This window comes from Plecotus auritus (assembly GCF_963455305.1).
Source record: "Plecotus auritus genome assembly, chromosome: 2".
NCBI lineage: Eukaryota > Metazoa > Chordata > Mammalia > Chiroptera > Vespertilionidae > Plecotus > Plecotus auritus.
Window position 1 is genome coordinate 16968386 of NC_137771.1, and position 17758 is coordinate 16986143.

General features: G+C 43.6%; 1 protein-coding gene across 4 annotated transcripts in view; it reads left to right on the top strand.

Moving 5' to 3' along the window:
• The window catches only part of ARID1A (AT-rich interaction domain 1A), a 78007-nt gene that overhangs the window by 43411 nt on the left and 16838 nt on the right, over positions 1-17758 (top strand). For 2 of the 4 annotated variants that reach the window (XM_080654825.1, XM_080654827.1), the window contains exons 5-8: positions 13244-13484; positions 13768-13860; positions 14661-14828; positions 15478-15790. In XM_080654825.1, coding sequence (XP_080510951.1) covers positions 13244-13484; positions 13768-13860; positions 14661-14828; positions 15478-15790 — 815 coding nt within the window. The remainder of the gene's footprint in view (positions 1-13243; positions 13485-13767; positions 13861-14660; positions 14829-15477; positions 15791-17758) is intronic. The other 2 variants (XM_080654826.1, XM_080654828.1) reach the window with 1 other exon arrangement.

A 17758-nucleotide genomic window follows, 5' to 3' on the forward strand; every position in this document is an offset into this window, starting at 1 on the left:
TCTTGCTGGAACCATTTGTTTTCTTTAGAACAACTTCAGTCTGAATATAACTGCACCTTGCCTCTAGTATGATGGCTCCTGGGGTCAATTACCTACTGAGGACTTGTGAGAAGTTACACACACAACCCATCCCCCATCAAGCATACCACTTGGATTTGACATTGTTTTTCAGTTTGTCCCAGCACTGCTATAGGGAGCTGGTGGCTGCCAAAAATTTATGTAAGAAGATAAACTGGGACCTTGTGTAGGCCAACCTTGTCTTTACTCATTAGGGCTCTTAGGAAGGTGTGCCCTGATTCTTTTGCACCTGGAACTAATAAACATAATTTCCTGCTGCTGAGGAAGACACTTGGTGCCCAACTTTGGGTTGGGCAGGTAATACCATCCTCAGCAGAGTAGAGTAAAAGCATTATAGAGAATATAGGGATGAAAAGGAACGCATGTGCTGACTCAATCTTCATCTTATGTGAGCAATTCAATCCTCCCAGAGCGTGGAGTAGAGGGATAAGGTGCAGGGAGGTTGTACAAAGGAAGACGTGAAGGTAGATGTCCTGGACAAGCGTATTTTAAAGTTCTAAGGCTCCTCCATCTTGCCTATTTTCCCCAAAAGATACTAGCTTAGCAGAAAATATGTTTGTGAATAATTCTGCTCTCTCTGCAACTTCTCAAATTATCATTTGGTAATTCTGTGTCACATACAGTGGTTTCTACTCTGAACCCTAGGCCTGGGTTTGTTTAATAGGCATTTAATATTGGGAGTTGGTCTTACAAAATTGTTAGAAAGGAGCAACCTCTAGGCTTGTCCTTCAGGAACAGAACCTAAACCTAGATTTGACCCACTGAGGGAACTCCTGCTTGTGAGCCACTATCAGATTGATTGCTCTAAATCTGCTATCCGGGGATCAGTAAGCTGGAATCAAGAAATAGCAGAAGCCCGAACTGGTTTGGCTCAGTGGATAGAGTGTCGGCCTACAGACCAAAGGGTCCCAGGTTTGATTCCGGTCAAGGGCATGTACCTTGGTTGCAGGCACATCCCCGGTATGAGCAGGAGGCAGCTGATAGAGGTTTCTCTCTCATCGATGTTTCTAACTATCCCTCTCCCTTCCTCTCTGTAAGAAATCAATAAAATATATTTTTAAAAAAAAGAAGAAGAAGTAGTAGCAGCAGTTGCTGCCACCAGAACCAACACCCAGTTACCTGGAAGATGAAATGGAAATGCTCCAGCAGAAACAAGTGAAGGAGACAGAAACATGGTCTCTGCCATACTTCAATCTAATCTTGAATCTGCTTCTAATTAGTAGAGCCTGAATTGTGTCAGAAACTCATCTGCAAGGATTCTGGGATATGTAGTTTTCAGCTTTTTAAGCCTCTACAATTATGAAAACAGTAGAACAAAGGCAGCGTGAGTATATTTACCACACTAATGCAAACACCACACTCCTTCTCACCCCCCTACATATGAGGGAGGAGGAGAGGACCTGCCCAAGGCCAATTCAGTAAATGAGAATATTGGGTATCCTGACTTACAGTCCAGAGCTGTTACTATTAGGACCAACTCCCATAAAGGATCAGCAAAAAGCTCCTTTAAGAGAAGGAAGAATGCTATATTCAGAAAACCAGACTTTGTCTTACATGTTCTCTTCTCTTTGGAGAGAGGGACAAAGAGATAAGGAGAGATGTGGGATTGAGATTTCTTGGCAGAAGTAGTGATACTATTGTTTCTGGATTTGGGTCTACTCTCCAGGAAGATGTAGGAAGCATTTACTCTGGAAGGAAGAAATCCCAAAAACTAGAATTTCCTGAAATTCCTGAGTCAACATATGGATTAACTCAGTTGCCTTGGTGACAGTGGCTTTCTTCCACCCATCCCCCTTTCCTTCCTATTGGTGCTGTCTACAAAGCTGCCATTGTTCTTCTCCAAAAAGACCAACCAAAATCAGAAAGCCAGTCTAACAGATGTGTGAATGCTAAGCTGTTTCTTAGGGGGCGGGGTGGGAGGGGGCATCTTGAGCTTTTTGAACAAGATATAAACAAAGACACCACTCCTCCCACCCCCTATAAATACTATCCTTATAGAAACCACTAGGGCTCCTCTATACCAGAATAAGAATTTGTTCCTCTAAACTTGGTCCAGATGGGAGGACCCTTAGGCGTGGAACTATGTTAACATACCTGATAAATCAAGCATAGAATTAACTATTATCTTTTTCCCATGTTTCTAAAATACTTGGTGTTCTATCTGAAAGCTGTGGTGAATCTGGTATGTGATCTAGTGTTGTCCCTTTGGAGGCCAGTGCTTGATCTTTTGCTTTATTCACTTCTGTGGCCTGAACCTATTCCATCCTCCCCACCTGGTGTCAGCATGGAATTGGCTTGTATTATGACATAATCACTGATTGCCACGAGGCAGAACTCACCTCCAAGCTGCTAGTTCACTTCCTTCCCATTTGATCTTTCCCAAGGAAGCTATAAGAAGCCATGCCTTGTTGAAGGTGGGAACTAGGGGTTTGAAGGCTCAAGCTCAGAGTCAGCAAACCTGTCCCTTAAGGCCAGCTTTGATGTGGGAGGAATATTGAGTATTGTCTACTGAGATAAGTGAAGGCAATTTCCTGACATTTTGGGGAAGGTAAGAGAAACCAAGTTCCAAATAAAAGGGATCAGTGTTCAGATGAACTGTTATCAAGAATATTCATATCCCCTTGCCCCTCCATTTTCTACTTTTAGAACTTGACTGTGTCTCTCCCTATGTTCAGTATTGCTCTCTTTGGTTTTAATGGCCTTTAAGGTCATTGGCTATCTTTTCTGATTTAAGATCCATTCCTCACTCTCAGGTCTGTTTGTTCTACTCCCTCCCCCCAAATATTTAGATTTTTATCTAGACCAGTAGGCATATGGTAAAAAAAAGACCACTGGCAAATATAAATTTAGGGCTTTATTTTTTATTTATTTTTTATTTTTGTTAATCCTCACCCGAGGATATTTTTCCATTGGTATTTTTAGAGAGAGTGGAAGGGAGGGGGAAAGATAGAGAAACATTGTGAGAGAGTCACATCGATTGGTTGCCTTCCACACATGCCCTGATCGGGGCCAGGGATTGAGCCTGCAACCCAGGTCTGTGCCCTTGACTGGAATTGAACCCGGGACCCTTAAGTCTGCAAGCCAATGCTCTATCCACTGAGCCAAACTGGCTAGGGCTATTTTTTAATTTTATTGATTGATTTGAGAGAGAGAGAGAGAGAAGCATCAATTTGTTGTTCCACTTATTTATGCATTCATTGGTTGGTTCTTGTATGTACCCTGACTGGGAATCGAGCCCGAAACCTTGGCATATCAGGACAGTGCTCTAAGCAACTGAGCTACTGGGTCAGGGCTAAAAATTAGGGCTTTCAATACCAAACCAAGGAGGCCATACAGCCCCCTAGATTTAAGCTATGTTGAGCACAGTGCCAACTTTGTCTTCCTCAAGTTGTACACATTTTTACATCTTTGCTTGCTTCTGGTTGCTATAATTTTGAGGGGCAGCCAGGTGAGGTGAAAGCCTAAAGCAATACCTCCTCCCCCTTATACTTCTCATACCTAGAATTCTGCTGTGTGTGTGTGTGTGTGTGTGTGTGTTCTCCTTTTTTCTCCCCTTTTTCCTACCCTCCTTTCTCAAGTTCTAGGATTCAAGCTGATGGTGGAACAAGGTCGATGTGGTTGGCCTTCCTAAAGGGAAATGCTTGGCTTGGATAAAGTAGGAAGTTCTTCTTTACCTTCTCTAGCTTTACCATGCTCATTTCTTGCTGTGATTAGAACAGCCCAGTTCCATTAATATGCACTGTTCTTGACTGCTCTAACTCAGGCCAGCTCTGACCCAGTTTCATTTTTTTCATATCTGGAATGAAGAGTCTGTTAGCTAGTGACCCTTGAAACACTGCATTTTTGGCCAAATCTCGTGTGCAAATGAGAAGCCTTTGCAGAATGAGAAGTGTGTGTTGGAAGGCTGGTTAGGTTGGGGTAACATGGTATTATGCAGGCCTGGTTTTTTAATGCAAAATCTTGGAATTATTAAAAGGGTCTTGTAGGAATGTTGGGCAAGGGGTTAAAATGTTCTCTAGGGCCTGTGGATCTATCCCTGCAGCTTCTTGCAGACTACCCATGTAGCTTTGGCTCCTTTGGAGCTGGTGCTTAAGAATTTCTCTGTGGGTAGCACCATCTATCCATAGCCAGTTCTCATTGTGTTTGGTGTTTGTTTTATTGGTTTGGGGAGGGAGAAGTGCAGGGGAGATGTTGAGCAGAATGAAGCACTCAATGTGATTAAACCTGTAGCAGAGCACATCTGTGGTAGCAGAATATCGACCCCTGGAAAATCAATGGCTGCTGCAGTGGCCAAACTGCTGTTTGCAGGGGCTCCCACCACAGGAATGCAGGCAACACAACAGTCTTTCTTCCCCTTTTACACCTCAGCAGCACCCTCAGCCTCCAAGAGTTAGACCCACCTCTAAGTTTTGCTGGGGTGTATTAGAACAGTAGGTTCTTGTATTTTTTTGTACTTAGATTGAAATTGTTCCAGTGACACAGCTCTGCCTCCTAACAGCCTCCTTTCCATATGGTTCTTCCCTGCACTGCAATTTTATCAAGAGCGCTTACCCAAGTGGCCAAGGCCCATTCAGGGTTGTACTTCACAGTTTCAGACAGCATTTGGTTCCCTTGATGCCACCTAAGAGTGCCTTCCTGAATATGGAGGTCCACAGTTCAGGTACAGGATTAAGGTGGGGGAAGGCTGATCAAAGGAAAGAGAGAGGACTAATTGAAATTGGGTCTAAAGAAGATGCTTTTGAGTAGATTATAGGTTCAGCAACGTTTATCAGGCTTTTTGTCTTTTGTGTGCCTGACATTTTTCTGGTCAATAACAGAAGAATAGCCCTGGCTGGTTTTGCTCAGTGGATAGAGCCTCAGCCTGCGGACCGAAGGGTCCCAGGTTCAATTCTGGTCAAGGGCACATGCCTGGGTTGCAGGCTTGGTCCAACATGCAGGAGGCAGCCAATCAGTGATTCCCTCTCAACATTGATGGTTTCTATCTCTCTCTTCCTCTCCCATCCTCTCTGAAGTCACTAAAAATATATGTTAAAAAATAATTACAGGAGAATATAGCCTGGTCCTGCTTTGGTGCCACAGGAGGTGGGAGAAAGGGCAAATTAAGCACAGTACTGTTAGTCCTGTTACATGAGGTCTAGAGCAGTGGTCAGCAAACTCATTAGTCAACAGAGCCAAATATCAACAGTACAACAATTGAAATTTCTTTTGAGAGCCAAATTTTTTAAACTTCTTCTAACGCCACTTCTTCAAAATAGACTCGCCCAGGCTGTGGTATTTTGTGGAAGAGTCACACTCAAGGGGCCAAAGAGCTGCATGTGGCTCACGAGCCGCAGTTTGCCGACCACGGGTCTAGAGGAACCTTGAAGGGACTCTGGGTCCTGCCTGTGGGGTGAGGGGCAAGGGAAATTGTACTATGACTATGGAGGCTTTGTCCCCCACCAAGCTGTTCTCGTCTTTGAAGTCTCCAAGGCAAAAAACGATTTTATTTTTTATTATATTTTATCTTTATTGTTGAAAGTATTACAGATGCCGCTCTTTTGCCCCCATTAACTCCCCTCCACCCCTCCCCCACCCACCGCAAAAAAACAACAACCACAAAAACAATTTATTCTATAGTTGCTGTACCTAATGTGCGAGTTCAAGCAATTGTTTTTCCCACTAATTTCTCCTCTGGGTGGGTAATGGATCACCCTACCATGTTAGAGGACAGTTCTGTTGCCCATTGTTGGAGCATGGCTATGGGCAGGGGATTAAAGTGTGCTTGGCTTTTGCCCCCACAGAGAAGCTTTCCCATCTTGTAGTTTGGGGAATAGGGTCCCTAAAAAGGCCCAATTGTCCTCCAGTTTGGAAGGGTGGCTGTAGGGCTGGGTGAGGAGGAAAGGGTGAGGTTATGAAATTGCCTGAGATGAGGCCACCTGGAGGCCAGGGATGTTTGACTTTTCTCTTTGGGTCACTTCCTTGTGCTTGACAGTATTCAGTATGAAAACCAGTAGATACCCACCTTCATGGGACTTAATTTCTTGCTTGTCTCCTTAGATTCTAAGCCATTCTCTCCTCTCTTCTCCCTGGTACATCAAGTACCCTTCTAAAGACCCAGAGGTGAAAAAAAATATTATACCCTTTAGGGTAAAAAAAGGTAGGTTTAACTTAAGAGAGTTAAGGTTAAACAGCTGATTTGAAGTAAACCATGAAAGAAGGTTTAGAAAGCAAGAGTGGTTTATAGGAAGAGTGGCTAAGAAGGAGGGGAACATTGTAGCATTGTAGCTTTCCTTCTATAGATGATCTAAGTGAGGCCAGCTAATCACCCAGCATGCTGGAGAAGAGTTGTTGCCTGACCCTTTGGAACATGGAGCCTTTGATAGTGGCCAGCTTCCACCTTATGATGGAAAGAGTGCAGGCTTTGGAATCAGGAATATGGGTTTGAACCCCAGTTCTTATGTTTAATAGTTCTCTGTTACTTTTTTAAAAATATATTTTATTGATTTTTTACAGAGAGGAGGGGAGAGGGATAGACAGTTAGAAACATCGATGAGAGAGAAACATCGATCAGCTGCCTCCTGCACACTCCCCACTGGGAATGTGCCCGCAACCAAGGTACATGCCCTTGACCAGAATCGAACCTGGGACCCCTCAGTCCGCAGGCCAACGCTCCATCCACTGAGCCAAACCGGTCAGGGCAATAGTTCTCTGTTCTTGGGCAAGTCATTTAACTTCTGAGCTTCCTGCTTCTTTGTTAAAATAGGTTTGATACCTATATCAGAAGATGATTGTGAGAACAAAATGTGAGTTAATCACATATACCTTGGGATTGAGCACACTATAGTCACATACTTATGTCAGTTCTGTCTCCCTTTGAGAGAGAAACACAAAGGGACTTGCTTTATTCCTCTTTTCAATATTCTTTGAATTCGGAGATTTGGTCTCCCAGAGCTTTTTACTTACGCATTCTGATGTGTATATAAAGGGGATTTTCTCCTAGAAGTGAGCCCCTAAAAAACATTCTGAAGACAAGAAGAGTCTGACCCTTTATCTATTGTGCCATCCTCAACAGGCAGCTGAAAGGTACCAGGAAGAAATGATCCATCATCCCCAGAACAATAACCAATTGTAGAAAAAGAGAAGAGGGAGTTTGGTGAGGGGTTTTGGAAACTTGGGGGAAGGGGTTAGGAAATAGAGTTCTCTGAGCCTTTCCTGGAACAATTTCTGCTATTCTGAACACTGAATGTAGTTGAGGCAGGAGATGGTGCTTGATCTTAAGCTAAAAGGGATGGTGTCAGCCGGTCACCCTTTGCATCTTTTCTTCCCCCTTCCTTACCACCTGCTTGGCCCTGATGTGGAAGTACTGCCACTAGCAAGAGGAGGCAGCCTTTTCTGTGTGTTGATTTGTTCTTAGCATTTCAGCCAGCACCAGCCAATCTGCTTTCTAGGCAGGGATGGCAGTTAATCTGTTGGAACAACAGGGCAGCAGTTCTATGCTCTGGAACCCCTACCAGTCTAGGATGGGTCAGATATCCCTTCCTTCCATTTAACAAAGACTGAGGGGGGATAAACAACAACGGAGAACCCACGAATGGAACTTTATTGTACTGAAAATTTTTATAAGTGTTTGATAGAGTGGTAGCATTTTCTTCTCCTTACTTACCCTTGGCAATATGTTGCTTAAGGAATGCTTTATGGAAAAACCAGTCTTCCAAAAACATATGTGCCTTAAGTAATTCCTATGTAGTTAAGTGTGTTTTGTTTTAAAATTTGTCAAAGCTGTTGCCTCCTTTCCTACCACCTGCCTTTTTTCAAGGGTTAGATTTTCCAGCCTTTTCTGTGTTCTTCAGGACTTCCTCCCATTCTCCAGCATGGGAGCAGCCTCCTGTCAGGCTAGGAAAATAATTGACAATTTGCTAGTACAGATTTAGTCACTTCAAGCTATGCATTTGGACTTTTTTCATTCAAGGATTTTTTTTATTCTGTCATTTACATGAGTATGGTTGAGTTGCAAGATTCCAATCACACAAACTTACTATATGTATGTGTGTAGGATTTACCTGGCTCTCTTGGTGGATGGTTTCCCTGCCAGTGGTTAGCACAACTTGGCAAAAGCTCTTCACAGCTGAAAGAATACAAGAACCTCATGTAGCAGTTAACAAAAGCTCCATTTCTCAAAGATTCAGCCACATTTATGAGAGAAACCTGAATCTGATTATTGTCATGACCCTGTTATTTAGATTTGCCTGTTGACGTTATTTAATTTGCCCAGCAAAGAACTGATATCCTCATGAGGCTCTGTTGGAGATAGTTTAAACCCCCCTCATCTAACCCTGAGATGGTATCTTCCTGCTTGATAATGTTCTTCATCAGGCAGCCAATTCATGTTAGAACTTGCAGCCCTTCCTATGAGAGTACTAGCAAACCCCCCCTTGCACACACACACCACACACACACACACACACAGAGGTGTATGGACTGTGTAATTTTGGGCATGGTTTTGTTGTGGTGTGAAGAGAAGGTGTTAGCTGCTGAGTTCTGTTTGTCAGCAGAGCCTAACAAACCCATGCTGGCACTCGCTAGGACTGGGCAACCAATCACAGCTGGAACAGTTATCGTCATGGAGTCCCTATGGGCTTTCTCTATCAGGTCACATCCCAAAATAACATTGGGCAGTGTTTCAAGTGAAGAAACGAAGGCTTTCAGGGCTGTAGCCAGCCTGGAGTGTGAGATTCTGTGTGAAATAGTTGGACCTGCTCCAGTGTTTTTGATCTGCATGGTAGATGAGCAATAAAATTCATGAAACACTTTGGAAACACATGAGAAAATTCTCCCTGGCCCTGCTGCTTCCTTGGAACTGGCAGGGCACTGAGTGGGCTGATCTCACCTCCCATCTCTTAGCAGGATTGTTCTTGGAGGAGACAAAATCTAGGAAAACCTCTTTCCATTTAAGAGGCAGTGCTGTAATTCTTACAGCGGTCCTCCTAGAAGGTACTTGTTAGGTGAGCCCTTTTGGGAAGACTAAGAACCTGAGTCCTGAAATTCTAAAGGCAGCCCCCACTATGGAGAATTGGGGCTGGGATTGATTGAACTTTGTCTGTGATAAGTATGTTGTGGAAAGCCCGACAAGTTAAGCACATTGAGGTCTGACTCAACAGCCATATATCCGGCTTTTTGTGGAACAAAAGACTTGAAAAACTGGCTTTTTGTAGGGTAGAAAGCAGAGGTGTGTCCTGTGCAGTAAAAGGACATGGAGTTCAGAGCAGTATCTGTTCATGTAGATAGAGAGGGGAGACTTCTTTTGGAGTCTGCCCTTACAACTCCCTCTCATTTCCCAATAAAAACATTTACTTGTGATTAGCCACCAGGACTGAAGGGTATGTCTTACATCTTATACTTGCTTGTGTGTTGTCATATCTCTCATTCCAAGATATAGCATATTTCATATGATCCTGACCATATTGTGCCAGTGGTGTTTCATGCATAAGCCCCCGGGGTGTCACAAACTCAGATTTATCCAGTCCCCCTCATTATATAATTGAGGGAAACCAAAGCCTGATTTTTTTGACAGCTTACCCAAGGTCACAACTGATAAGTACCAAGAGTTGGGCCTTAGTCTCCTAACTCAAGGGTGTGGTACTTTTTCCTCAGCTCATATAATACCAGCTTACTGGAGAGCTTTGGGGTTCAGCAGACCTGGAATCAAAACCTAGTTTCTGCCATTTGCTTGCTGGATGACTTGGGCATGTAACCCCATCTCTCTGAGCATCAGCTTGCTCATCTTCATCATGTTAGTGGTAGAAGTACCTATTTCTAAGAATTAACTCCATAAGGTGCCTGCCACGTTGCAGATGCTCAAATGGTAGTTATTATTTATATTAATGTAAATGGTCTGCCCTTCCTGTGCTATATTTTGGTTCTTAATTTATTTTTTTTAATCACCTACTCATGCTGACCAGTTGCCATCTGATGAAAATGACAGTATGAGAGACTGGCCTCAAATCAACCAAATCTGAGAAATAGGAATATTAATGCTGCTGCTTTCCACACTATTGTTTATGCCTAGGTACCCCAGACCACGTGGGGCTGCTGTTGACAGTGGTTTATTTAGCACTTTTTCTCCAAGGATCTCAGAGCACTTACCAAAACTGGCAGCTCTCCTCAAAGTGCCTTTGTGAAGGAAGCCACCACCTTATCACCACAGATGTCTCCAGGGTCCTGAGAACTCAGCCTCAGGGGCTGCCAGTATTTTCTTCAGGCGACTGGGATTCCCTCAGCTGGACTGGGACATTCACTTGGAGAGCCTGGGTTTGCACAGAAGTGTGGCTACAGGAGCATCTGCAAGCCCTGCCCTGACTCTAGCAGTGGTTGGTGGGTTGTGGTTGGGTTTTGTCTTTCCCCTCCTCTGTTCCACAGAAGGTCTCCAAGAATATACACCAAATTGAACAGGGTTCCTCTGTTGAAGGCAGCAGAAAGAGAGCAAAGGGGGACTTTGGCTTTACCTACACTCTCTGAACTGTTTTTAGCATGAGAATGTTCATGTTTTACTTAAAAGACAGAAATGTTCAAGACACTTAATTTTTCAAAGCCATTTGAACAGAGCCAAGTTCTTGTCTTATGGATAGACCTTTGATTCCTATTGTGTTCCAAAATATACTGATTTCTTTTTCATGTTAGCAAGTAATTTTATTAGCAAAAACTGGTTGTTTGATAAGGAATAGAGACTGTAGGAAGGAATGCTGAAGGAACTTACTGGTCCCTAAAACAGAGCATTGGGCTGTGGTTTCTGTTACAGACCAGAGATTAACAAGTGGCTTTTGAGGCCTTTTCTGGCATACGTAGTTGGCTTCTCTCATCATCTTGCTGTCTCTCTGAGTTTACTCTCCTTAGCTCAGATAGCTTAGCCCTCAACATGGGAATGGAATCCTCCTCTCTTGGGAAGAACCCAAGGCTCTTTATAGTCCATGTACTTTAGGCCTTTGAGGGGAAGAGACTCTTTGATGTTACCTGGAGAAGAGCAGCTTTTTTTTTTTTTTTTTTTTACATTTTTATTGATTTCAGAGAGGAAGGAAGAGGGAGGGAGAGAGAGAAACATCAATGATGAGAGAGAATCATTGATTGGCTGCCTCTTGCATGCCCCCTGGGGATCGAGCCCACAACCTGGGTATGTGCCCTTGACAGGAATCAAACCTGGGACCCTTCAGTCCACAGGCTGACGCTCTATCCACTGAGCCAAACAGGCTAGGGCTGGAGAAGGGTTTCTTGAATTCCCTTCCATGCTGGGACTAATTCTAACTGCATTTTTAAAGCATGCTATGGTGTACTAGTAGGAAAGTTAGCATTTTCTGACTTCTCAGCTAACACGGAGAGCTGGACCTAGACACAACTACACACCCACCTACCTACCCACCTACCTACCTACCTACCTACCTACCTTGCCTTCAGGGCAAGCTTTGTTTCGTTAGAACTCAGCAGAAATGCTTCCAGCCTAGTAAAGTAACCAACCTGGATACTTGGAAGAGAGCCTGAAGGTGCCACCTTGAACTGATATTTCCAAGGTGAGCTTGTTGTGGGAATAGGAATAGACTCAAATCGGGCCTCTCCAAGTGTGTCTCTTTAAGATAACTCTTTGTTTAACTCAGACCTGACCCCTTATCCAAAGCTCTCATCCTTTCCTCGAGGTACAGTTAGTTTCTAGTCTGAAGTTAATGTGTGGTGTTGAGCTAGAGAATGCACATGGGGCAGGGAGTAGAGTTGAGGGTGCATTTCCTGGCGTGAATTTTTTTCATATTGAGCTTCTGATTGCTAATTTTGGAGTTTATCTACCCAAAGCGAACTCTACTGATTATTTCAAGACAAGCAAAGCCCCCAAGTAAATACCAACTCTTCATTTTACAACTTAAAACTAGGGAGAAAACTGAATTTGTTCAGTTGATAAACATTTGTTAGGAATATAGGCCCAGACCTTTTTGTTCCTATGCAGTATATCCCTTTTTCACCCCCTACTTCTTATACTAGTATATTAAAATATGGTAACTTGGAGAAAGTGAGTCCTTAGTAAATCCTATATAATAAAAGGCTATCATCGATGTTTCTAACTCTCTGTCCCTCTCCCTTCCTCTCTGTAAAATATCAATAAAATATATTTAAAAAAAAAAAAAAAAAGCCGAAACCGGTTTGGCTCAGTGGATAGAGCGTCGGCCTGCGGACTGGAAGGTCCCAGGTTCGATTCCGGTCAAGGGCATGTACCTGGGTTGCAGGCAAATCCCCAGTGGGGGTTGTGCAGGAGGCAGCTGATCGATGTTTCTCTCTCATCGATGTTTCTAACTCTCTGTCCCTCTCCCTTCCTCTCTGTAAAATATCAATAAAATATATTTTAAAAAAAAAAAAGGCTAATATGCAAATCAACCGAACAGCGGAACAACCGGCCGCTATGATGCACACTGACCACCAGGGGGGAGACGCTCAATGCCGGAGCTCCCCCTGTGGGAGCTCCACTCAGCCAGAAGCTGGGCTCATGGCTGGTGAGTGCAGCAGTGTTGCAGGAGAGCGACAGCGCATGTCCGACTGGCAGCTGAGGGACCCCGCCCCCCCTCCCCAGTGCAGGAATTGCATGCACCAGGCCTCTAGTATAGGTTATAATAATCGGAGGGGCGGGGATCTGTGATTACTGCCCAAACTTGTTAACATTCTCTTGTGGCTCCTGGTACTCTCCTGGCAGTGTTTTATAAAGCTTCCTCAGTGGAAAAGAATTAAAGGCTCACTGAAATGCTGCATTCTTAGAACTGTGGAAATTGAGGCTGGAAAAGAAAAATACTAGATCTGCTTCTGATGGATAGGCCAGAGGTCAGCAAACTACAGATTGTAGGCCATTTATTTTTATAAATAATCAAATGGATGTGGCTATTTCAATAAAACTTTATTATCTGTGACTGCTCTTTTGCACTACGATGGCAGAGTTGAGTAATTATACTTGAAGAAAACTATCTGGCTCACAGAGTCTAAAATATTTTCTCTACCTGGTCCTTAATAGTTTGCCAAACGTAAGCTATAGTATCACAACAACATAATGTGTGGTGTGCTTGCCCTTGGTTGTTTAAGGGAAATGTTAATCATGAAGTAGAATTGTTGAAAGAAGAGTCTTTCTGCCTAATATTGCTAATTGAGATATTGTGGTATGTTTCAGGATCTGTCTGGTTCAATAGATGATCTCCCCATGGGGACAGAAGGAGCTCTGAGTCCTGGAGTGAGCACATCAGGGATTTCCAGCAGCCAAGGAGAGCAGAGTAATCCAGCTCAGTCTCCTTTTTCTCCTCATACCTCCCCTCACCTGCCTGGCATCCGAGGCCCATCCCCGTCCCCTGTTGGCTCTCCCGCCAGTGTTGCTCAATCTCGCTCAGGACCACTCTCGCCTGCTGCAGTGCCAGGTACCCTCAAGTGGTGGGTTTTGGGGAGAGGGGGACAGGGACTGGCTTACAACAATATCAAGGAGCCCCAGCCTTCACTGGCAGAGAATCAATCTCTGGTGATGTCTGCAAAGTTTCTCTTCAGCATTTGAAGAAGGGAGATGGGAGCCCCTTTGTTGGAGCTCTCTGTGTATGTAATACTGGGAGGTGTTTGATCATCTCAGGAGCCATTTCCAGCTCTGAATTGACCAGTTAGCTAGAATTCCAGGCTTACCCATGATTGGCTTACTCTCTCTATCTGGAGCAGGCAACCAGATGCCACCTCGGCCACCCAGTGGCCAATCGGACAGCATCATGCATCCTTCCATGAACCAATCAAGCATTGCCCAAGATCGAGGTAAGAGCCTGGGCTTGGGAGTGGCGGGGTGGGTGTGGGGAGAGGCTAAGGCTGAAACTTAACACATTGCGGACCAGTAGTTTTATTGCTAGCTTTACTCAGTAGCCAGATAAGTTTCTATTGAACGAGTACAAAAAACATTTTACATAAATGTTAAAGGCAGCTTTAAATACCCATTGCATTTTGAAGTTAATTTATTACATGTCCTTACAAGCTAGTATCTTTTTAAAGTATGATACTTTGTAAAACACTGTGTAATATGAAGCGAGAATTCTTGTGATCCGTCTGCAATGTGTTAATTATCCTGTGCAAAATAGCTTTTAGAGAACTCTATGGCCATTAAGTGTAGGACAATTGCAACAACAATTGTGAAGTTAAGAGTGGGCTTAGCCATGTAGTTACTCTAGAACTGTGTTCTCCCACCATCATCCTTTGTTTCTCAGTGTTTGTGTTTTGATGTATTCCCCCTACATACATTGTGCCCAATTTGGTCAGCAAATGCTAAAACTCAGCATTGAATCTTTACTCTTTAAATCCTGCACCATTTTAGTTTTTCTGTAATTGCTATTTGTCTTTTCAACCCCCCATTTAGTAGAAAGAGTTGGCATGGTCTGGTTAATGGCTATGTCATTTTGGAGTATACCTAAAATGGCACACAGTTATATAGCAAATAAGGTAGAGACGTCATTCAATTAGTTGCTAAATAACATGGAAATGGTGAAGTCCTAGGATAAGGGAGAGCATTTGTTCCCATTATATCGAGGTAATAACTAATATATATGGGCACTACCCACAAATAGGTTACATGCAGAGGAACCCCCAGATGCCTCAGTACAGTTCCCCCCAGCCCGGCTCGGCCTTATCTCCACGTCAGCCTTCTGGAGGACAGATGCACACCGGCATGGGCTCCTACCAGCAGAACTCCATGGGGAGCTATGGTCCCCAGGGGAGTCAGTATGGCCCACAAGGTGAGTATACTACCCAGTTAGGAGTACATAGAGATGAGACGAGAAAACAGTTCCTTGTCTGATATGCTGTTGTCCGGGGTGTAAAGAGTAGAACTGTTGTTTGCCTTTAATTCACCAAAGCCAGGCCCTAAAGTAGGGCAGGACTGTTATCATGGGAAAATCCTTGAATGGGGATAAGATGTTTATTAGCTCACGACTGAATACAGACACTCGGTAAATGGTAATTATCCATTATTATATTTGTTTTTAGTATATTAGTCCTAATAGAATGGATCTTTCTTAAAAATTAGCCCTAGACAGATTAAAGATTGAATGTCTTTCATATAGCATGGGAAAGAAGGTAAGAATGTAGAAAGGAAACAATTTCTGGAGTTGTTGAACCTGGATAGCAGCAAAGCCAGCCTTGCCCGCCAGTCAGTCTTGCTCTGTGCTATCTTTAAGATGAGGGCACAACTGAAGCCCATCTTTATGTGTTTCTACCCTCCCCTTAACCTTTTTTTTAATGGGGTAAAATTGGGCTCTTTCCAGACCAAATCTCAAATGATTCTTACTGTTTTTCATCTTCGGAATTTTAGAGTTTGAGCATTAGTGAGTTGCTAATGAGTCACTAATCAAGTGTCTGTGTCTTCTTTCCTTCTTCTTCTCCCAGGAGGCTACCCCAGGCAACCAAACTATAATGCCTTGCCCAATGCTAACTACCCCAGTGCAGGCATGGCTGGAAGCATGAACCCTATGGGTGCTGGAGGTCAGATGCATGGGCAGCCTGGTATCCCACCTTACGGCACACTCCCTCCAGGGAGAATGAGTCATGCCTCCATGGGCAACCGGCCTTATGGCCCTAACATGGCCAATATGCCACCTCAGGTTGGGTCAGGGATGTGTCCTCCACCAGGGGGCATGAACCGGAAAACTCAAGAAACTGCTGTCGCCATGCATGTTGCTGCCAACTCTATCCAAAACAGGTAAGGCCTGTGAAGTGAGGAGGGTGTCAGTGTAAGGAAATAAATTATAGAATCATTCAGGTCATTGAGACACTTCTGGACCTAAATCATGTCATTATGGTAAATATGCATTTTATTAAGAGCTCTTTAAAAACTAGCCTTTCTTATAGTGAAAAACACAACAAAAGTTCTGATTCTTAAATATCATAAATTGGTATCAAATTTCACATGACCAGATATCATATGTAAAGAACTTTATAAAGCACAGGTTATTTTGATTCATAAAAAATAAGTCTTCAGAGTTTCTTTTCTTCTGTCAATGTAGTTTCTTAGTTTCCAAAATAATACATATGACTTGAATCTGTGGTGTGAGAAATAAAGGATGGTAGGGTTATGATTTTTCATTTTTCCTACTGTTCTGTGTGGTCCTGTGCAGTTGACTCTGGTGCTAAAGTGCAGAAGGCTCATGTGATCTGGTTTAATGACTTGAAGATTCATCTTTTCTTCTTTGGCCATGGGCTTCAGTGAATATAATTCCTCTTCATTTTGTTTTTTGTTGTTGTTTTTAATATATTTTCATTGGTTTCAGGGAGAGGGAGATAGAAACATCAATGATGAGAGAGAATCATTGTTCGGCTGCCTCCTGCATACTCCCTATTGGGGATTGGGATTGAGCCCGCAACCAGGGCATGTGCCCTGACCAGGAACCAAACCATGACCTCCTAATTCATAGGTTAACACTCAACCACTGACCACACCAGCCTGGTTGATTCCTCTATTGTTTTTTTAATACATTTTATTGATTTTTTTACAGAGAGGAAGGTAGCGGGATAGAGCAGGGGTCCTCAAACGTTTTATTTTATTTTTTTAATATATTGATTTTTTTACAGAGAGGAAGGGAAAGGGATAGAGAGTTAGAAACATCGATGAGAGAGAAACATCGATCAGCTGCCTCCTGCACACTCCCCACCGGGTATGTGCCCGCAACCAAGGTACATGCCCTTGACCGGAATCAAACCTGGGACCCTTGAGTCCGCAGGCTGACGCTCTATCCACCGAGCCAAACCGGTTAGGACCTTAAACTTTCTAAATAGGGGGCCAGTTCACTGTCCCTCAGACGGTTGGAGGGCCGGACTATAGTTTAAAAAAAAAACTATGAACAAATTCCTATGCACACTGCGGGCCCGGGACGAGTCGGCTGCTAAACAGGACAGGCAGTGGCACCCAGCGGGCCGCAGTTTGAGGACGCCTGGGATAGAGAGTTAGAAACATTGATGAGAGAGAAATATTGATCAGCTGCCTCCTGCACACCCCCTCCTGGGGATGTGCCTGCAACCAAGGTACATTCCCTTGACCAGAATCGAACCTGGGACCCTCCAGTCCACAGGCTGACACACTATCCACTGAGCCAAACCGATTAGGGCATGATTCCTCTATTTTTGAAGGCACTGTCCTTGTACTCCATTATTGGTGATTATAGTTCTTAAAGTGATTAGTCTTATTAGGATATTAATGAGCCAAGGTAGAATAGGGTGATTGACTGTAACTGTAAAGAGGTGGGTTTTAGTTAGTACTTCAGAATAATGAAAGCACAAAGTTTGTAGTAGGCCCATCAAGAAAGAATGCCAAGCCTTCCCCGCTTCTGCCAGGTGCTTTGCTGCTGAGGGCTCCAGTTTGGTTGAGGTTTAATGTGACAAAGCGTGGTAAAATTGAGCAATATAGGCCTTTGGCATAGAGAGGGCTCTTTAAATGAAAACACGCTTGACTTTGAAAGGTGCCTTAGAGGCTGGTAGTACTTAAGTGACAGGGTAGGATTTCATTCTTCAAGGAGTGTTTCCTTTAAAATTGAGCTATGGTTTCCCATTTGGGGCTTGAGCCCTCTTAGAAGCTTTTGTGGGAGGTGGAAGATAAAAATATCTAAGTCAGGTAGCGGGTGATTGTGGTTTGGGGACCCATACACTTTTTTTTGTTAGCCTAACTAGATGATCT